At 37.6% G+C, this 23,131-nt stretch overlaps 1 protein-coding gene across 4 annotated transcripts in view; it reads right to left on the reverse strand.

Moving 5' to 3' along the window:
* The window catches only part of SREK1IP1 (SREK1 interacting protein 1), a 57,010-nt gene that overhangs the window by 19,417 nt on the left and 14,462 nt on the right, over positions 1 to 23,131 (reverse strand). For all 4 annotated transcript variants that reach the window (XM_068535398.1, XM_068535399.1, XM_068535400.1 and 1 more), the window contains one exon: positions 8,853 to 8,996. In XM_068535398.1, the coding sequence (XP_068391499.1) occupies positions 8,853 to 8,996 (144 nt within the window). The remainder of the gene's footprint in view (positions 1 to 8,852; positions 8,997 to 23,131) is intronic.

The following is a 23,131-nucleotide window of genomic DNA, read 5'->3' on the forward strand; positions in this document are numbered from 1 at the left end:
TAATGTCTTTATCTGGTTTTTTTTTTTAATTTAAAAATTAAAAAAAATTTTGACTGAGTTGGGTCTTCGTTGCTGTGCGTGGGCTTTCTCTGGTTGCGGCGAGTGGGGGCTACTCTTCGCTGCAGTGCACGGGCTTCTCATTGCAGTGGCTTCTCTTGTTGCAGAGCACGGGCTCTAGGCACGTGGGCTTCAGTAGTTGTGGCATGTGGGCTCAGTAGTTGTGGTGCACGGGCTTAGCTGCTCTGCGGCATGTGGGATCTTCCCCGGGCAGGGCTCGAACCCATGTCCCTGCATTGGCAGGCGGATTCTTAACCACTGTGCCACCAGGGAAGCCCCTCTTTATCTGGTTTTGTTATTAGGGTAATGCTGGTCTTATAAGTTGAGTTGGAAAGTATCCCCTCTTTAATTTTTTAAAGATTTTATGTAGAAGTGGTATTACTTCTCCTTTAAATGTTTGGCAGAATTCATGAGAAGCCATTCAGCCATGGCATTTTCTTTGCTGAAAGTTTTAAAACATTTAACTTCTGTAATAGATGCGGACCACTCAGTTTACCTATTTCTTCTTGCAAGAGTTTTGGTACTTTGTATCTTTCAAGTAATTTGTCCAGTTTATCTAAGTTGTCCAATTTATTGGCATAAGATTATTCATAATATTCTATTTTAGCATCTGTGTAATCTGTAGTGTTGTTACTTAGTTCATTTTTGATACTGGTAATTTATGACTTTTTTTTTAAAACCCAATCAGTTTGGATAGTGAATTTTCAATTTTATAGATCTTCTCAAAGAACCAGCTCTTGATTTCACTGATTTTTCTCTATTGTTTCTCTATTTTCCATTTCACTGATTTCACCTCTGATCTTTATTATGTCCTTTCTTCTGCTTACTTCAGGTTTCATTTGCTCTTCTTTTTCGAGTTTAAGGTAGAAGTTGAAGTCATAAATTTGAGATATTTCTTCTCTTCTAATACAGGCATGGAGTGCCGTATATTTGCCTCTAAGTGCTGCTTTCGGGACATCTCATAAATGTTATGTTGTATTTTTATTTCATACAGTTGAAAAATACTTTCTAATTTCCTTTGGCTCTTTTTTTTTCCTTTGACCCAATGGGACATTTAGAAGTGTGTTAGGCTACAATTACTTGGAAATTTTCCAAGAAGCTACCTGTTATCGATTTCTAATTTAATTTCCTTGTGGCTAGAGAAGATACTTTGCATGACTTGAACACTCAAATTTATTGAGATTTGTTTTATAGCACAGAAGAAGGTCTATCTTGGTAGATGTTCTGTGTGCACTGAGGAAAAAAAAACTGTGTATTCTGCTGTTGTTGAGTGAGGTGTTCTATAAATGTTAAATAGGACAAGCTGGTTGACAGTGTCATTCAGGTATACTTTATCCTTTCTGATTTACTGCCTACTTGTTCCAACAATTACTGAATTGTAATGAAATCTCCGACTATAAATGTAGATTTCTTTTATCCACAAGGATTTTCCCTGGTAGTTCTATCAGAGTTTGCTTCATATATTTCAAATTTTGTTACTAGGTATAGAATACTAGTGTTGGTATTCTATGTTCTCTTGACAGACCCTTTCATCATTATGAAGGAAAAAAAAACCTTCTTTATCCCTTGTAATATTCTTAGTTTTGAAATCTACTTGATTTGATCTTAAAATAGTCACTTTTGCTTTCTCTTGAAGAGCTGTCTTTTTTGGCTGTTGTTGTTTTATAGCTACCATACGTTTAGAAGAACTACTGTTAGTATGTTAAAAAAAAAAAGTTATGAGAAATTAAACAAATAAAACGAGCTCTGGGAATAATTTCCTCTTCCATTTAGGAATGACGGATAAGGAATCCACTGACTAGATTATATAGAGAAATTAGCTCTAGAGTTCAGGAATTTATTTTCCTGGTCATTTACCCTAGGAACTAGCAGTAGTGATAATAAGAGGATATGAGAATTCAAGCACTGAAGACAAAAGTTTACTTTTGATAGTTTACTGTTTCTATACTATCACTATTAAAACAATTTCACTTCTATTTACTGAGGTTCCTCTGAGAAAGAATGTTGAAATATACACAAGCATAGTAGGGAAAAGAGTTTGAGTTTTTGCAAAATAATAACTTCTTGGAAAATGATACAACCAACCTTTGGAGTACAAAATAGAAGGCAAGAAGGTCCTTGTGTACTTTAGCCCTTAAATTTTGTAATGATAAGCAAGAGTGGTGGTCTCTTGTGTAACACACAGGAGTCAAGAGGTTATGATCCAGTCTTTAGAGACAGCTTTAGGATACTATGGCAGACTCATCCTAGCAGCATCAGCAGGTTCAGCTGCTAGATCTTTGTCTGCATATTTGTCACCAGGTTGTAGCTACTCTCACTGCTTTTAAATGCCTGACTAGGCAGTTCCAAACCTACACCCATTAATCTAAATTTCCCATTCCCTCTTGTGTTTTCCAATCAACCACTTAGCAAATATCTTCTGTAGTTATCTTATAATAAAAAGTACATTTGAGCCAAATATAGGCTTTACTCCAATTATCCTGTGGATTCATTTAAGTCCTATCTTTATGAAGCTTGAAACCACCCTTGTAAGTCATTCATTTGAATCTGATTCCAGCAGTTACTAAAGGGATGGAGAGAGATTTATGACAAGATGCAAATACCTGATTTTGGCATTTTCCCCTAGGCAGTTTGCAGTGTAAACCATCTTTAAATAAAATCATGTATGTATTTAACATAAACCTCCTAAACAAACAAAACAAAAAACCAAACTAAGCCACAAAAGCCCCCAAATTTGTCAAAATACATTTCTGTACTGAACTAAAAGAATACTGTTAAATATTAAGGGATGAGATATCAGGAAAGGACTACCTTCTAATTACAGACAAATTGCTGATTAATATTAAATAACATTAGGTAAATTGAATGAGGGGAAAAAAACATCTATACTCTTGAATTTCTTTGGTCCTTTGTAAATACAGTAAGTCCCCTACATATGAATGAGTTCCATTCCGAGAGCACGTTCGTAAGTTCAATTTGTTTGTTAAGTCCAACAAAGTTAGCCTAGGTACCTGACTAACACAATCGGCTATATAGTACTGTACTGTAATAGGTTTATAATACTTTTCACACAAATAATACATAAAAAACAAACAGAAAATAAAGAAAACATTTTTAATCTTACAGTACAGTACCTTGAAAAGTACAGTAGTACAGTACAACAGCTGGCATACAGGGGCTGGCATCAAGTGAAGAGCCAAGAAGAGTTACTGACTGGAAGAGGGAGAGGAGGTGGGAGATGGTAGAGCTGAAGGATCATCAGCAATAGGAGAAGGAGGGCAAGATGCAATTTCACTCACACCTGACATTGATGGCACAGGTTCTGGTTCCTTGCCGGATTCAATTCTATCTACTCTCTTGAAAAAATGATCCAGTGATGTCTGGGTAGTAGTTCTTTTTTCCCTCATCATAGATGACACAGTAGCACTGGATTGCATTCTGAACGGCTGCTGCAACCTTCATGTACCGTTCTACGTTTGGGTCCTGAGCCTCAAAAACTAACAGTGCCTCCTCAAATAAAGAAACTCCCTTTGCCATTTCCTGAGTCATGAATCTCTTCCGTTCTTCAGCAGTACCAGCTGCATCACCACTGCTTTTACACTTGCTCCCGGACATCCTAGGCTTGAAATAAAGATACTGCACTACTGTACTCTATACAGCACTGTAAAGTATGCAAAAGCACAACCACTTGTAGAGAATGCATGCATGTGACAATGTATGCCAGACAAGTGAACTAATTTATGTGATTGGACAGGCAAATGCACGTTCGCCTCTTTGAACATTCACAACTTGAAGGTTCGTCTGTAGGGGACTCACTGTACTGTAACATAAACTATTCTTGAGATATTTGCTACTACCACTTACAATTCCAAAAGCAAATTTCTTCAGGAAGTTCAAAGCACAGTCTAAAACCTTAATAATTTTGAAATTGTAGTACCAGTAGACAGTAAGCATGTTCATACATACACACACATAACAGTGAGTCAGTAAGAGCTTATTATCCTTGCTTTCGTCATTTGATCTTTTTCTTGGTGATATAATTTTCTAAGGCTGCACAGGTCTCAGTATAGTAAGACAATAATGTTTGTTCCCATCCATGTCAAGGCCTGCCCTCACATTTCCTAATTTGCATCAATAATTGATTGTGATGTAATAATTTAATCAAAATCGATATATTTGTTATTTAGTCTTTTGTTTTCAATGAATGATATTCAATCAACATTTAAATATATGAAATATAATAGAAGAAAATATATACAGAAACAAAATAGAAAGCAAAACTTCTACAAAAATAAGTTTTGAGACCCATTTTTTTGTGACATTTCTCTCTTTTCCCTTTTCATGTCTCTATTTCATAACAGCAGGACAACTAATTAGGTAAGTAACTAAAAATTAGTTGTTTTCTCATGGCTCACTATTTTTATTCTATCATTAAAAAAAAAACAAAAACAAAAAACTTACCATATTCAAGAGTGTTGGTACAAGAGCTCTCTAGCTCTAAGGACCAAGGAAGGATTCAAGGAGCCCCCAGGACTACCTAAAGGATGTAGGTCAAGAACTCACACTCAGTCAGTCAGTAGTTCATCCTTACCCTTTCAGAGATTCTGAGCAATATCAGCAAGTTATCAGTGGAACTAACAACCACAACCTCTAGGCCCCTTCCTCTGTGTGCTTAGGAACCAATCTATGGTTTATTTGGGTAGGGGTCACTGGGATTCCAGTAGGTGGCCATGAAATAAATATGGACCCCTTCTATAATACTTTATTATTGGAATCTCTATGACATACTGGAATGAACACTGTCCTGGGTGGAAGTCATGAGACGGAACACAAATTCTGAGCCCTTAAGTGACTATGGTCAAGCATACCTTTTAAGGAAAAAAAAGGGAAAAAAGCTAGATTGAGGAAGCCATTCTCAATGTGAGGTTAGGGGAAAGCTGATGCTAATAAGGAAGCTTCACCAACTATTCCCTGTCCTGGAGGTTATTATATGTTAACTCCCTCCCCTTTCTCCCAGAGCGGATCTGTCCCAGGTCTTCTGATTGAAAATCACCTCTAGAATAAACCACTATTCATGGTGGGAGTGTACTTTATCCTTCAAGATTGATGTGATAAGGAAAAAAAGGTCAAGAACCAATAGACTGGATGATCTCTAAGGTAGGAGAGCAGCACATTGTAATGAAAATGGTACAGGACTAGTAGGAAAGAAACCTGGATCATGGTGCTGGCTCTACTGTGACCAGCTAGTGACTTTGGAAAGTTACTTGTTCTCATTTTCTTTTTCTACAAAACTGGCTTTTAAACTATTTGTTCTAAAGATTCTTACTAATTCTAAAGTTTTATGCATCTATTTAAAAAAAAACAGAGTAGTATAGATGAATGGGGTAGAAAGTGTCCTTGGGGAATTAAGGGTCTTAGGCTTTCTGTCCTAGTATCTTTTGTTGTGTTCCTATGTGGCTGGGCTGCTCTCTATTCTGGCGCAGCTGTCTTTCTGGGTTCTCTCTTTACTAGCATGCTACAAATTTCCCTACTTATCTTTTCTATTTCCTACATTCCTTGTTTTCCTTTTCTCAGTCTATTCCCGTACTTTGGTAGAACACTTATTCCAGGGCTTTTCTAAGAAAGAGTAAGTGAGAGGCAAATTGTTTTCTGAGACTTTGAATGTCTGACAATGTCTTTATTCTACTTTCACACTTGGTTGATAATTTGGTTGGGTATATCATTCTAATTTGGATATAATTTTTCTTCAAAAATTTGAAAGCATTATCCATATTCTACTTGCTTCCAGTATTGCCTTAGAGAAGTACGAAACTATTCTGACTCCTGATCCTTCACCTGTGTCCTGTTTTATCCTCAACTCTGGAAGTCTGGATTATATCTTTTTGTTTCCTATGATATGACGTTTCATAATGGTGTGCCTTTGTGTGGGTCTGCTTTTACTGCTGTGCCTGGTACGTGTTGAACCTTTTCATCTGGAAACTAATTCTTCAGTTCTTGGAAAAATTTTGTTTTCTTTTTCTGGGACTCATTTGAATGAAGTATTTCCTAGAATGACCCTTCAATTGTTCTATCTTTTTTCTCTCTTTTTGCTCTTCTTATTTTTCTTCAACTTTATCTTCCAACTCTATCAAGTTTTCCATGTCTGCTTCTTTTTTAATTTTCAAAAGCTCTTTTGTTGTTTTTGTTCTTCTTTATAGTATCTTATTCATGTTTCATGTGTGGTGTATCTTAACTTTCTATGAAACTAAATATTAATGATTTCTGTTTTCTCCCTGTACAGACTTGTATTTTTCAAGTTGATTTTTTCTGGTTTTTGTTTTGGTATCTATATTTCATGTGAGACCCTTTCCTCAGAAATTTAGTGCTCCTCATTGTCTAAAAAGCTGACTGGAAGCTTTTAGCAAGCAAAGCTTGGAAATCTGGACTTCACTGATAATCTGGTGAGGCCTTGTCTTTGAAGAATCCCTAATGTCAGTATCCTTATTTCATTCTTCTTAGACTGGTCAGATTTCCCAGAGATGTATCTTCAAATCTTCTGCCTGGGTGATATATGTCTGGGAACCAAATAGGTGAAGATGGCTAGAAGGCTCTCACCATTCTGTATCTAACCTTTAACTTAACTATTTTCATTTGTGTTTGGTGTGTCCCAGTTTAAAGACCGTTTGTCTTACCTGTCTAGAAAATAGACCTGCGGCAGTCTGCTGAGGCAACAGGGCTTCACAGAGTAGGGAAAGGGAACAGAACATATAACTACTTCACGTACCCAAGGATACTCATTATCAAGACTTTAGGGGGTTTTACAGTGTATAATCAGGTTACTTCTCAGTTTTCCACACTGTTAAAGGGTTGAGCTCTCTTAAAGTGTTCAGTCCATTATCACTAACCCATCTGCTTTTCAGCAAAATTTTTTGACTCTTATTTTCTTTGTCCTTGTGAGTTTATGTCTTTAAAAATTTATTCTACTACTATTTTAGTGTTGTTTCAGTAGGGAGCAAAAGTAAATATATATCTTTATTTATGTATAAAGATCCTGCGGCATGCGGGATCTTAGTTCCCCAACCAGGGATTGAACCCGTGCCCCCTGTAGTGGAAACATAGATTCTTAACCACTGGACTGCCAGGGAAGTCCCAAAAGTAAATATTTATATTCAAGCAGTTATCTTTACCCTTAAGTTGTATATACTCATATTTACTGTTACTCTTGTTTGCTTTCTTTGGAACACTATCCCTCTTCTGCCTTCTCAGCTTGTCCTAGTACCCTGGCAATTGACTTTTTCACTTACCTTCACTGGATATAATATGGAAAGGTTAAAATTTTTTTAAGCATTTACTGTTCTCTGATGATCTAAAATAAGTTTAACCTTTTTTGTATCTCTCTCATGCCATGCCTAAACCCATATACAAGTAAGTTCCATTTTGCTTCCGTGTGACAACTACCATATAACATTTTGTAGTTTACAAAATATTTTCACATACAGCCTCACATTTTATCCCTAAAAACCCCATTGCAAGGGTAGGTTATTTTATACACAAGATGGGAAACAAATGGTTAAACAGTGGTCTGAAATCTGTTTTCTTTTTGAGGGGAAAGGAGAATGCCCCAGGAAAGAAAGAAGGTAACTTGGTCAAAACTCTTCATCAACATGCTAATGACAGACCTCCTGGAAATAAATTATTTGCTAGCCAGAGAATCCTTTTTTGTGGGGGGAGGAGGGGTGTGGCTTAAATAACAGAAATTTATTTCCTCACTGTTCTGAAAGCTAGAAGTCCATGATCAAGCTGTTGGCAAGAGAATCTTTATTTATAAACTGCTTATAGCAGGATGTCTAAGATTGTTTATGGCAAATAATCCCGGAATCTAGGGATTTATGGGGCACAAATCCATAATCCCTGGAAAATGTAACTATGGGCATAAAATTGAGATGCTTCATGACCAAAATGACTTTCTTTCATGTAAGTAATGTAGAAACCATTTATGTTAACCTTGGCCAGAGTGGGTACCTGGGAGATTGTACTATAGTCCTGGAACTCTTGCTGCTTTGCCTATGCCTCATGATCACTTGTATACTTGAAATTACAGTTGACCCTTGAACAACGCAGGGGTTAGGGATGTTGCCCCTCTGTGCTGTCCAAAGTCCAAGTGTAACTCATAGTTGCCCTCCATATATGCGGTTTCTCCATATCCATGGCTCCACATCTGCAGATTCCACCAACCACAGCTTATAAAGTATTGCAGTATGTATTACCGAAAAAAATCTGCGTAAAAGTGGACCCATGCAGTTCAAACCCATGTTGTTCAAGGGTCAACGGTATTAGTAAAGCTTGATACTGCTAAGATCTCTGATATGAATGAGTGTGATTTGACAATCCAATCCTTTGTGTTATCCCACAAGTAAACTGAAGTTCAGAGCAGTTAAGTGATTTGCTAAAAGTCACATACTAAAAAGTAGCCAAATAGGAATAGAAACCAAATCTTAAATCAGACTCTTTGTACCATGTGATACATCCCAGTAAGATGGAAAAACAAAAAACAAAACAAAACACAATAAAACCTGTGTTGGGGAATCAGAAATAGACTTGCCTGTTGGTTCTATCACTGACCAACTGTTTGACTTTGGGCAAATTACTTACAATGTTCAGAGCCTATTTCCTTACCTATGCAGTACTTCTTACATAAGAGGCAAAAGATATCTTAATGACGAAAATAACAGAACAATAGATAAACATGACATAATATAGCAGAACATTTAGAAACATTTTTAAAGGATGGAGGGGGAAAAAAAAGTATTGCTTACTTTTTTCTTGTAATGCTTGCAGTTTATTCAGTTCTTCATTTTCTTCATCACTCTCTTCACTACTTGTGCTGCTGACATCCAAAACTATGTCCCTTTTGGGGTCTACTCGGAGAAAATTGCGGCATTCAAAAGTCAGGTGACCAGCTAAGTAAAACAAACAAAAAAACATGAATGACAAAACTATAGATACATTATATTCTTTGCTGTGTTTGTTCACTAAGCAACAAGTTACAATTTTAGAAATATAATGTTTAGTTTTAACTTTTATTCAGTGGGTGGTAGTTTGCTTTACCTGAATGAAATATTCAGAGGACTTTTTCTTTTCTTCAACAGGGTTTCTAATTCAATAAGCATGCTTTTTGGTTACTTCTTATGGATTTCAGGATATTGAATTTATGTACTTACTACGTACTAAAGAAAATATTCTCAACGTTGGATTTTATGTTTTATTCCTTTTCCATATACTTTTTTGCTTCTCAGCTTGACTACTATACTTATGCAATTACACAGCTGTCACCTAATTAAAGATGCCATAATAACATAATTGAACATGTTCTTCAAAAGAACACCTAAGATTCTAATTCTGACATCATTCAGTCCTTAAAGATTCTCCCTATAAGAAAACTACAACAGGGCTTCCCTGGTGGCGCAGTGGTTAACAATTCGCCTGCCAATGCAGGGTACACGGGTTCGAGCCCTGGTCCGGGAAGATCCCACATGCCACGGAGCAACTAAGCCCGTGCGCCACAACTACTGAGCCCACACTCTAGAGCCCACAAGCCACAACTACTGAAGCCCATGCGCTTAGAGCCTGTGCTCTGCAACAATTGAAGCCACTGCAATGACATACCCGCGCACAGCAACGAACAGTAGCCCCCGCTCACTGCAACTAGAGAAAGCCCGCGCGCAGCAACGAAGACCCAATGCAGCCAAAAATAAATTAAAAAAAAAAAAACTACAACAGTTATCTACTTATTGCATGATGCAATTAAAAAATCAAATATTATTGAATACAAACACCAGAAAAATACAGGAGATAAAATCACTAATAATACCTAAGTGCTTATCACCCACATGTTAACATTTTGTTTTATTCACTTAATTTTTTTTTAAAGTGAAAAACTGCATGTGTGTGTGCACACACACATACACAAAGTTGGAGAGCTTGCACCATCCCCTGGAACCCTGCCCCAATCCCATTCCATTCTCTCTTCAGAAGTTGGTATACTGAAGTTGGTGTCTTATCTTTTCAAAACAGAATATTGTATTTTTATTATTTTTTAACATAAACTCAATTATACTTACCTATCATTCTGTAACTTGTTTCTGTCATTCAGTATTATGTTTTGTGATTTATCTATGTTAACATAAGTAGATATAATTATCTCATTTTATCTGATGAATAATGTCCCATTATATAAAAATATATTTACCCTTTCTACTACTGATAGGATCTTAGGTTGCTTCTAGTATTTTGCTATTATAAATAATGCTGAAATGCGTAGCTATACACGTCTCTCTGTGCACACATGGCACAGCTTCTCTAAGTCAGTAGCTTTTGAATTCTTTTGACTAGGGCTGACCGATGGTAAAAAATAACAATGCAACCAAGTATATTCATATATACATTCATATACATATACACACTAACCCACAAAAATTAAAACAAAAATTACATGAAGCATTATGACATGTGATATTCAAAAATAATCAATGCTGATAGAAACCACATAATTGATTTCACAACCCACTAATGATTCACTACAACCCTAGACTAGGATTTATTTCTAGTTCTCTTAATTAAGGGTGAAGCCTTTTGGAAGACCTAGATTTATACAAGAGCATCTCCTAGTAGGGTACCAATCTTGGGCGGGGCCCTGAGCCTTGCCTTTATTCCCTGCACCCTGCCAATACATGACAATAGAAGTTCAAGAACCTTGGGTTCAGCAAATACCCTCAAGACTTACCTCCTAGAGGTTCTGCTTTCCTTTGGTTGCTGGCCTCTAAGTATTCTTTAATTCTTTATTTTCTTCTAGCACACTAATATATCTAATATGTATTGCATATTTCATACAAGTTTCTTAGTTGTTTACAGAAGGGTCCAGTCTGCCATACTGCTGGAACCAAGTTTTCTCTATTGTGACTTCTTTCAAATGAATCATTCAGAAGTGTTCTTTTTAGTTTCCAAACATATGGAGCTTTCAGACTATGCTTTTGTTGATTTCTAAATTTATTACACTGTTATCAGAGAGTGAAGTCTGTATGACATCAGTTTTTTAGTATTTGCTGAGACTTCTTTTATGGCCTATCATGTAGTAAATTTAGGGAAAAACTTGATATGTATTTTAAAAGGATATACATCACTATTTGTTGATGTCTATTTTGTTGTTCAAATCTCCATCTTACTTTTTTGTGTAATAACTTCTGATAGTATAATTTTAAGTACCTTTATCACTATAGATTTGTCAATTTCTCCATTATTATTAGTTGAATCATATGAAGTTGCAACTTTTGTGAGTAAAACAGCTGATTATCAACAATATTCAACCTAATATCTATTTGCTCTCTTTTCCCCATCCCTTTATTTTAAAATTTTCTATGCAGTTTTTAGTTTTCTAAGTAGTTTCACTAATAATGACATGTAGCTGGACTTATTTTTTTAATTTAATTTGATACCAGACCAATTTTTCCTGTTAATTTCTTACCTTCGACAAATAGTTCCTGCCTCACTGGGGGCAGTATAAATTCACTCCTCATACCTACTCAAGGTATAAGCTTGGGTTGCCAATTCTCGATTATTCCTTTTCTTCTAATTATTATTTTATAGGAACTTAAACACAGTAAACTTTCTCATCACTTTCCCTAGACAGTAAATGGAATTTTTCTAATTCCTGCTTTACTGCTTTTTTGAGCAATTTGGCTTTAAACAAGAGCCTCCACTCTGGCCATGCTGCCATCCAACAGGGGTCTAAAGCTTCATTCCGTACCCCATAAAAGTCTACTCAGTAGGCCCGTGGACCTCATTGTTTTCAGCTATCATTCCCTGCTCTAGCTTTGAGCTCCTTTTCCTTTCCAACACCTGGGGATTTCCCTTTTATTCTTTTGAGCTGGGTTATTTTTATTTTTGTTGTTACTCTATTTTTCTCCAGTATCTCTCTGTTTTTGGAGCAGAAAGGAGGACTTTCTATGTTGCTTCAGCTTGCCATTCTGATCAGAACTCCTGATGATACAATTTTTCCTTTACTTAATCTAGCTTTGTATCCAAACACCTTATATTGTAATAAATATTTCATATAAATAAAATACTTAATAACCACACTGGCAGCAGTCTCTGTCTCACATCCATTTTAGCCTTACTTCAATGAAACTGACCCTAAACTGATAATAAGACAAGTTGCTTGTGAAGCTACAAATAAATTTTCCTTTTTTTTTTTTAATTGGGGAATAAGTGAACAAACTTAGAAAATTATTCCAAAATACAGTTCTTGTTACCTCTTTTCTACATAGACTCTCAGGAGACAATGAGCAGAAAATTCTTTAAAAAAGAAAAAAAAAAAACCAGGCCGTGGACCTGCCTGGACATGGTGACTTCCAGCAGGTCCTGCCTCAGCCACGTTCTCCAGCCAGCAGCTCCCAACCCCACCCACACCCACACCCCCCGGGGCCAACATCCTCTCCGTGTTTGTTTGTTTATTATTTATTTATTATTTTTGGCTGCGTTGGTTCTTTGTTGCTGTGCACAGGCTTTCTCTAGTTGCGGCGAGCGGGGGCTACTCTTTGTGGTGATGCGTGGGCTTCTCATTGCAGTGGCTTCTCTTGTTGCAGAGCACGGGCTCTAGGTGCGTGGGCTTCAGTAGTTGTGGCACGCGGGCTCAGTAGTTGTGGCACACGAGCTTAGTTGCTCCACAGCATGTGGGATCTTCCTGGACCAGGGATCGAACCCGTGTCCCCTGCATTGGCAGGTGGATTCTTAACCATTGCACCACCAGGGAAGTCCTGAGGAGAAAATTCTTAGATGACCAGAAACTTAAATTTTGACCACAGATATGTAGAGACATTTCAAGTTATAACATTTTAGTAGCTGACTGTAAAAAGTAACGTGGCTTTTTCAGAAATGGAAAAGCCAATCCTTAAATTCATACAAAAATGTAAGGGACCCTGAACAGTCAAAACAATCTTGAAAAAGAATAAAGGTGGAAGACTCACATTTCCTGATTTCAAAACTTACCACAAAGCTATAGTAATCAAAACAGGGTGATAGTGTCATAAGGATAGTCATATAGACCAATGGAATAGAATTTAGAGTCCAGAAATACACCCATACATATATAGCCAATTGCTTTTTGACGAGAGTGTCAAGTCTATTCAGTGGGGAAAGAACAGTCTCTTCAACAGATGGTGCTGGGACAACAGGATTTCCACATGCAAACACATGAAGTTGAACTCCTCACCTCACATCATATGCAAAAACTGACTAAAAATGGATTAAAGACCACAACAATATAAGAGCTAAAACCATAAAACTCTTAGAAGAAAGCATGGGGTAAATCTTCTTTAACTTGGATTTGGCAATGGATTCTTACATATAAAACACCAACAGCACAAGTAACAAAAGATAAAACCGATAAGTTGGATTTCATCAAAATTTAAAACATTTGTGCAAAGAAATTATTATGAAAGTGAAAAGACAACCTACAGAATGGAAGAAAAGATTTGTAAATTATATATCTGATAGGGTTAACTATTTAGTATATATACAATTCCCGCAACTCAAGAACAAAAAGACAACTCAATTAAAACATGGGCAAAGAAATTGAATAGACATTTCTCCAAAGAAGATATACAAATGGCCAGTAAGATCATGAAAAGATATCCAACGTCATTAGTCTTTAGAGAAATGCAAATGAAAACCATGAGATATCACTTCACATCTATTAAGATGGCTAGAATTTTAAAAAAAGAAAAGAGAAAGGAAAATAAGTGTTGGCAAGAATGTGGAGAAACTGGCACTCTTGTACATTTCTGGTGGGAATATAAAATGATGGAGCTGCTGTGGAAAACAGTTTGGCAACTCCTCAAGAAGCTGCACACAGATGACCCAGCATTCCACTCCTAGGTATATACCCAAAAGAATCGAAAACGAGGACTCAAACAGACACTTACACAACAAAATTCATTGCCCATTAATCACAATAGCCAAAAGGTAAAAATAACCCAAGTGTCTATCAATAGATGAATGGATAAAGAAAATGTGGTGTATCCATACAATGAAATATCATTCAGCCATAAAGAGGAATAAAGTTATGATACACACTACAACATGAATGAACTTTAAAAACATTATGCTAAGGGAAATAAGCCAGACACAAAAGGACAAATACTATAAGATTCGACTTACATGAAATATCTAAAATGGCCAAATTCATAGAGATAGAAAGTAGATTAGAGGTTACCAGGGTCTGGGGGAAGGGAGGAGCAGGGAGGTACTGCTTAAGGTTTATAGAGTTTCTGTTTGGGGTGATGGAAAAGTTTTGTAATAGATAGTGGCGATGGTTGTACAACATTGTGAATGTAATTAATGCCACTGAATTGTATACTTAAAAATGGTTAAAATGGCAAATTATGTTATATGTATTTTACCACAATTTTTTTTCAATTTTATTTATTTTCTTATACAGCAGGTTCTTATTTGTTATCCATTTTATACATATCAGTGTATATATTCCAATCTCAACCACCCAATTCATCCCACACCCCACCCCACACCTCCCCCGCCTCTTTCCCCCCTTGGTGTCCATACGTTTGTTCTCTACATCTGTGTCTCAATTTCTGCCCTGCAAACAGGTTCATCTGTACAATTTTTCTAGGTTCCACATATATGTGTTAATCTACGATATTTGTTTTTCTCTATCTGACTTACTTCACTCTGCATGACAGCCTCTAGATCCATCCACGTCACTACAAATGACCCAATTTCGTTCCTTTTTATGGCTGAGTAATATTCCATTGCATATATGTACCACAACTTCTTTATCCATTCATCTGTTGATGGGCATTTAGGTTGCTTCCGTGACCTGGCTATTGTAAATAGTGCTGCAATGAACATTGGGGTGCATGTGTCTTTTTGAATTATGGTTTTCTCTAGGTATATGCCCAGTAGTGGGATTGCTGGGTCATGTGGTAATTCTATTTTTAGTTTTTTAAAGCACCTCCATACTGTTCTCCACAGTGGCTGTATCAATTTACATTCCCACCAACAGTGCAAGAGGGTTCCCTTTTCTCCACACCCTCTTCAGCATTTGTTGTTTGTACATTTTCTGATGATGGCCATTCTAACTGGTGTGAGGTGATACCTCATTGTAGTTTTGATTTGCATTTCTCTAATAATTAGTGACGTTGAGCAGCTTTTCATGTGCTTCTCGGCCATCTGTATGTCTTCTTTGGAGAAATGTCTATTTAGGTCTTCTGCCCATTTTTTGATTGTATTGTTTTTTTAATACTGAGCTGCATGAGCTGTTTATATCTTTTGGAGATTAATCCTTTGTCTGTTGATTCGTTTGCAAATATTATCTCCATTCTGAGGGTTGTCTTTTCATCTTGTTTCTAGTTTCCTTTGCTTTGCAAAAGCTTTTAAGTTTCATTAGGTCCCATTTGTTTATTTTTGTTTTTATTTCCATTTCTCTAGGAGGTGGATCAAAAAGATCTTGCTGTGATTTATGTCAAAGAGTGTTCTTCCTATGTTTTCCTCGAAGAGTTTTATAGTGTCCAGTTTTACATTTAGGTCTCTAATCCATTTTGAGTTTATTTTTGTGTATGGTGTTAGGGAGTGTTCTAATTTCATTCTTTTACATGTAGCTGTCCAATTTTCCCAGCACCACTTATTGAAGACACTGTCTTTTCTCCAATGTATATCCTTGCCTCCTTTGTCATAGACTAGTTGACCATAGGTGTGTGGGTTTATCTCTGGGCTTTCTATCCTGTTCCATTGATCTCTGTTTCTGTTTTTGTGCCAGTACCATATTGTCTTCATTACTGTAGCTTTGTAGTATAGTCTGAAGTCAGGGAGTCAGATTCCTCCAGCTCCATCTTTTTTTTACCTTCAAGATTGCTTTGGCTATTCAGGGTCTTTTGTGTCTCCATACAAATTTTAAGATTTTTTTGTTCTAGTTCTGTAAAAAATGGCATTGGTAATTTGATAGGGATTGTATTGAATCTGTAGATTGCTTGGGGTAGTATAGTCATTTTCACAATATTGATTCTTCCAATCCAAGAACATGGTATATCTCTCCATCTGTTGGTATCATCTTTAATTTCTTTCATCAGTGTCATAGTTTTCTGCCTACAGGTCTTGTCTCCCTAAGTAGGTTTATTCCTAGGTATTTTATTCTTTTTGTTGCAGTGGTAAATGGGAGTGTTTCCTTAATTTCTCTTTCAGATTTTTCATTAGTGTATAGGAATGCAAGAGATTTCTGTGCATTAGTTTTGTATCCTGCAATTTTGATTAGCTCTAGTAGTTTCCTGGTGGCATCTTTAGGATTCTCTATGTACAGTATCATTTCATCTGCAAACAGTGACAAGTTTTACTTCTTCTTTTCCAATTTGGATTCCTTTTATTTCTTTTTCTTCTCTGATTGCCGTGGCTAAGACTTCCAAAACTATGTTGAATAATAGTGGTCAGAGTGGACATCCTTGTCTTGCTCCTGATCTCAGAGGAAATGCTTTCAGTTTTCCACCATTAAGAAGGATGTTTGCTGTGGGTTTGTCGTATATGGCCCTTATTATGTTGAGGTAGGTTCCCTCTATGCCCACTTTCTGGAGAGTTTTTATCAGAAATGGGTGTTGAATTTTGTCAAAAGCTTTTCCCGCATCTATTGAGATGATCATATGGTTTTTATTCTTCAATTTGTTAATATGGTGTATCACATTGATTGATTTGCATATATTGAAGAAGCCTTGCATCCCTGGGATAAATCCCACTTGATCATGGTGGATGATCCTTTTAATGTGTTGTTGGATTATGTTTGCTAGTATTTTGTTGAGGATTCTTGCATCTCTATTCATCAGTGATATTGGTCTGTAATTTTCTTTGTTTGTAGTATCTTTATCTGGTTTTGGTATCAGGGTGATGGTGGCCTCATAGAACGAGTTTGGCAGTGTTCCTTCCTCTGCAATTTTTTGGAAGAGTTTGAGAAGGATGGGTGTTAGCTCTTCTCTAAATGTTTGATAGAATTCACCTGTGAAGCCATCTGGTCCTGGACTTTTGCTTGTTGGAAGATTTTTAATCACAGTTTCAATTTCATGACTTGTGATTGGTCTGTTCATATTTTCTATTTCTTCCTGGTTCAGCCTTGGAAGGTTATACCTTTCTAAGAATTTGTCCATTTCTTCCAGGTTGTCCATTTTATTGGCATAGAGTTGCTTGTAGTAGTCTCTTAGGATGCTTTGTATTTCTGTGGTGTCTGTTGTAACTTCTCCTTTTTCATTTCTAATTTTACTGATTTGAGTCCTCTCCCTCTTTTTCTTGGTGAGTCTGGCTAATGGTTTATCAATTTTGTTTATCTTCTCAAAGAACCAGCTTTTAGTTTTATTGATCTGTCCTATTGTTTTCTTTGTTTCTATTTCATTTATTTCTGCTCTGATCTTTATGATTTCTTTCTTTCTACTAACTTTGGGTTTTGTTTATTCTTCTTTCTCTAGTTCCTTTAGGTGTAAGGTTAGATTGTTTATTTGAGATTTTTCTTGTTTCTTGAGGTAGGCTTGTATTGCTATAAACTTCCCTGTTAGAACTGCTTTTTCTGCATCCCATAGGTTTTGGATCGTCGTGTTTTCATTGTCATTTGTTTCTAGGTATTTTTTGATTTCCTCTTTGATTTCTTCAGTGATCTCCTAGTTATTTAGTAGCATATTGTTTAGCCTCATGTGTTTGTGTTTTTTATGTTTTTTTCCCTGTAATTGATTTCTAATCTCATAGCGTTGTGGTCAGAAAAGATGCTTGATATGATTTCAATTTTCTTAAATTTACTGAGGCTTGATTTGTGACCCAAAATCTGATCTATCCTGGAGAATGTTCCATGTGCAATTGAGAGGAAAGTGTAATCTGCTGTTTTTGGATGGAATGTCCCATAAATATCAATTAAATCTATCTGGTCTATTATGTCATTTAAAGCTTGTGCTTCCTTATTAATTTTCACTTTGGATGATCTGTTCATTGGTGTAAGTGAGGTGTTAAAGTCCCCCACTATTATTGTGTTACTGTCGATTTCCTCTTTTAGAGCTGTTAGCATTTGCCTTATGTATTGAGGTGCTCCTATGTTGGGTGCATATATATTTATAATTGTTATATCTTCTTCTTGGATTGATCCCCTGATCATTATGTAGTGTCCTTCCTTGTCGCTTGTAACATTCTTTATTTTAAAGTCTATCTTATCTTACATGAGAATTGCTACTCCAGCTTTCTTTTGATTTCCATTTTCATGGAATATCTTTTCCATCCCCTCACTTTCAGTCTGTATGTGTCCCTCGGTCTGAAGTGGGTCTCTTGTAGACAGCATATATATGGGTCTTGTTTCTGTATCCATTCAGCAAGCCTGTGCCTTTTGGTTGGAGCATTTAATCCACTCACATTTAAGGTAATTCTCGATACGTATGTTCCTATTACCATTTTCTTAATTGTTATGGGTTTGTTTCTGTAGGTCGTTTTCTTCTCTTGTGTTTCCCACTTAGAGAAGTTCCTTTAGCATTTGTTGTAGAGCTGGCTTGGTGGTGCTGAATTCTCTTAGGTTTTGCTTGTCTGTAAAGCTTTTGATTTCTCTGTCGAATCTGAATGAGATCCTTTCCGGGTAGAGTAATCTTGGTTGTAGTTTCCTCCCTTTCATCACTTTAAATATATCATGCCGCTCCCTTCTGGCTTGTAGAGTTTCTGCTGAGAAATCAGCTGTTAACCTTATGGGAGTTCCCTTGTATGTTATTTGTCATTTTTCCCTTGTCGCTTTCAATAGTTTTTCTTTGTCTTTAATTTTTGTCAATTTGATTACTATGCGTCTCGGTGTGTTTCTCCTTGGGTTTATCCTGCCTGGAACTCTCTGCGCTTCCTGGACTTGGGTGGCTATTTCTTTTCCCATGCTAGGGAAGTTTTAGACTATAATCACTTCAAATATTTTCTCGGGTCCTTTCTCTCTCTCTCCTCCTTCTGGGACCCCTATAATGCAAATGTTGCTGCGTTTAATGTTGTCCCAGAGGTCTCTTAGGCTGTCTTCATTTCTTTTCATTCTTTTTTCTTTATTCTGTTCCATGGCAGTGAATTCCACCATTCTGTCTTTCAGGTCACTTATCTGTTCTTCTGCCTCAGTTACTCTGCTATTGATTCCTTCTAGTGTATTTTCTAGTGTATTTTTCATTTCTGTTATTGTATTGTTCATCTCTGTTTGTTTGTTAATTCTTCTAGGTGTTTGTTCTTTAATTCCTCTAGGTCTTTGTGAAACATCTCTTGCATCTTCTACTATCTTTGCCTCTATTCTTTTTCCGAGGTCCTGGATCATCTTCACTATCATTATTCTGAATTCTTTTTCTGGAAGCTTGCCTATCTCCACTTCATTTAGTTGTTTTTCTGGGGTTTTATCTTGTTCCTTCATCTGGTACATAGCCCTCTACCTTTTCAACTTGTCTATGTTTCTGTGACTGTGGTCTTTGTTCCACAGGCTGCAGGATTGTAGTTCTTCTTGCTTCTGCTGTCTTCCCTCTGGTGGATGAGGCTATCTAAGAGGCTTGTACAAGTTTCCTGATGGGAGGGACTGGTGGTGGGTAGAGCTCGCTGTTGCTCTGGTGGGCAGAGCTCAGTAAAACTGTAATCCGCTTGTCTGCTGATGGGTGGGGCTGGGTTCCCCTCCCTGTTGGTTGTTTGGCCTGAGGCGACCCAACACTGGAGCCTACCGGGCGGGCTCTTTGGTGGGGCTAATGGCAGGTTCTGGGAGGGCTAATGCCAAGCAGTACTTCCCAGAACTTCTGCTGCCAGTATCCTTGTCCTCACAATGAGACACAGCCACTCCCCGCCTCTGCAGGAGACCTTCCACCACTAGCAGGTAGGTCTGGTTCAGTCTTCTATGGGGTCACTGCTCCTTGCCCTGGGTCCCTATGCATACACTACTTTGCATGTGCCCTCCAAGAGTGGAGTCTCTGTTTCCCCCAGTCCTGTCAAAGTCCTGCAATCAAATCCCGCTAGCCTTCAAAGTCTGATTCTCTAGGAATTCCTCCTCCCGTTGCCAGTGCCCCGGTTGGGAAGCCTGACGTGGGGCTCAGAACCTTCACTCCAGTGCATGGACTTCTGTGGAATAAGTGTTCTCCAGTTTGTGAGTTACCCACCCAGCAGTTATGGGATTTGATTTTATTGTGATTGCGCCCCTCCTACCATCTCACTGTGGCTTCTCCTTTGTCTTTGGATGTGGGCTATCTTGTTTGGTGAGTTCCAGTGTGTTCCTGTCGATGATTGTTCAGCGGTTAGCTGTGATTCCGGTGCCTTTGCAAGAGGGAGAGAGCGCACGTCCTTCTGCTCGACCATCTAGAACCAATCTCCTACCACAATTTTTTTAAATGTACCATGGCACAGTATAAAGTCTTACTAATAACCAGATTTCAATTTTCAGTTTTCTTATTTAATAGCAGAGTAATCCTCTTGAGCCTGTTTTCTGATTTGTCACAATAATTATTTATAACAATAATAATCAATAATAATGATTTTTGGCAAAGCATTGATGTAAAACTTGCATTAACTAATTTAATCTTTACAACAAGTCTATGGAACTAAGTATTATAATTATGTCATTTTATAGACACAAAACTGAAGCACAGAGTGGTTAAGTAACTTGCCTAAAGTCACACAGCTAGTAACTGCCAGCTAAGGTTTGCACCTACATGCCAGACCAATGGTTTTGAATGTTCATAAAAATAGAGACTATGAAACCTACTTCACAGCATTGTTTTAGGAATGAAATGCAATGAATCATATCTTTAAACTGCTTAGTACAGACCCTAGCACCAAGTAGATATTCAATACACAGTACCAGGTTCTTACCAGTTATTGTACCAATAAAAGCAAAGGCATATTCTCCCTTGTTCTCACTCAAGGAGTGGCTATGTGGGCAACTCTAAGTGTCCAGTAACAATAAAACCTACAGTTTCATTTAGACTGTTCAGATAAAAATGTGTCAGTGCATTAAAAAAACTCTTGTTTTATAATTAGGGTGCCCATGCACTTCTTTCTTGGCCTACAGTGTGTACAGACTAGGCTAACAAGTACTAATTTTTACCAGGCTTTGTCTCTACCTAAGGTCCTGAGTTTTGAGATGATGAAAGCTACATTATAAACTTCTGAATTCTTAAACCCAGTTAATTCCCCAAACTTCACATCCCTATCATTTTGGTTCCCACCCAAAAGTGCAGGTCTCTGTATTCATATTACTTCCCTGAAGTCTCATCCACACATTGCTCTTTCTGTTCCTCTGACTTAACTAATCATCACCCCCTTCTGTTCCCATCTTTTTATGACAGCTTCTGAAACCTGCAATCCCTGGTGAACAAACTGTGCTACCTGTTCACAGAATGCTCCCTCTACTGCTTTTTTTAAGGGATACTTGGCTCTTTCCTGCAGACGCTTCTTTACAGCTTACCTCTGTATTATTAGCATCCTCCAGGCTCCTCAACACTGCTTCCACATAGCAGTCCCCTATGCTCCCCTTCAGCCCTCTGCTGCTGTGTAACAGCCCCATCCACCAAAATTTTTGGAGCCTGGCTCACACTCTAGCTCTTTACCTTAAGCCCTTCCATAGCCTGGACGGACAGCCTATGGCTTTGGATGGCTTTTCTCAGCTCCCTGACATTCTAGATGCCATGGCCACACAAGGTTCCTTGTCATCACCTGGAACTGTATCATGTCTGAAATTTTAAACTCCACTATTATAGTACTTTGACTATAACCTTTTATCCTTCTAGCTTCCTTATTCCCTTATACCCATGCACAGATCTCTTTCTGAATCTCGTTAAGACCTTCAGTCACTTAATCACTTCATTTTTCTCTTAGTCTATCATTCCTGACCATCTGAACACTCTTTTATAAGCCTCATTGACTCTTTCATATTCCCGTTTTACTGTACCTCATGTAAAACAACTAGTCTGGGTCAAAGCTATCCTTTCTTTGAGTCGTGCCTACCCCTGAGCAGCCAAACAATGCTTGAACACAATCACACATTCATGGACATGAGAACAAACACAAACTTTTTCATTTTTTGTTCGTCTTTGGTCAACTTCCTCTCCTATTTCCCTTAATGACTTTTCCAAACTAATGCCTGACTTAAATCATTCTTTGACCATTCCCTGGCCCACTCAGTGCCTCCTCCCAAAACAGATGATCCTGCCTCCTAATTTACAAAGAAAATTAAGATTAACAGGCAGCATCTCCTTCTACTTTGTCTCTGCACCTGAAAACAACCATATTTTTCTCACCTAGTTTCCTCCAGACTTAAGAGGTATCCTTGTCATACCTCGTAATAGAAACTTCCATAATCTTCTCCTGTCTCCAATATCTACAAGATCTCTTCTAATATCCTCTTGGTCTATATATACATCTTATACTTCAAACATAAAACCCTCCATTTATCCCATATTCCCTTCTAGGAATTATTCAATATGATATGCATGTTTGTGTCCCCCAAAATTCATATGTTGAAATTCTAACCCCCATAGGTGATGGTATTAGTAGGTGGGGCCTTTGGAAGGTGATTAGGTTCTGAGGGTGGTATCCTCATGAATGGGATTAGTGCCTTCTAAAAGAGACTCCAGAGAGATCCCTAGCCTCTTCCGCCAACTGGGGATACAACAAAAATCTGTGACTTGGAAAAGGGCTTTCACCCGACCATGCTGGCATCCAGAACTCGGACTTTCAGCTTCTAGAACTGTGAGCAATACATTTCTGTTGTTTATAAGCTACTCAGCCGGTGTTATTTTGTTATAGCAGCCCATATGGACCTTAAGACAGTACCCTACTTTTCTCGTGTAAGTTGCTTTCTTTTTTTTTTTTTTTTTAATTTTATTTATTTATTTATTTTTGGCTGCGTTGGGTCCTCGTTGCTGCGCACGGGCTTCTCTAGTTACGTGAGCGGGGGCTACTCTTTGTTGCAGTGAGTGGGCTTCTCGTTGTGGTGGCTTCTCTTGTGGAGCACAGGCTTCAGTAGTTGTGGCAAGTGGGCTCTAGAGCACAAGCTCAGTAGCTGTGGCGCACTGGCTTAGTT

Source organism: Eschrichtius robustus, chromosome 2 (assembly GCF_028021215.1).
Source record: "Eschrichtius robustus isolate mEscRob2 chromosome 2, mEscRob2.pri, whole genome shotgun sequence".
In the NCBI taxonomy this organism is placed as follows: domain Eukaryota; kingdom Metazoa; phylum Chordata; class Mammalia; order Artiodactyla; family Eschrichtiidae; genus Eschrichtius; species Eschrichtius robustus.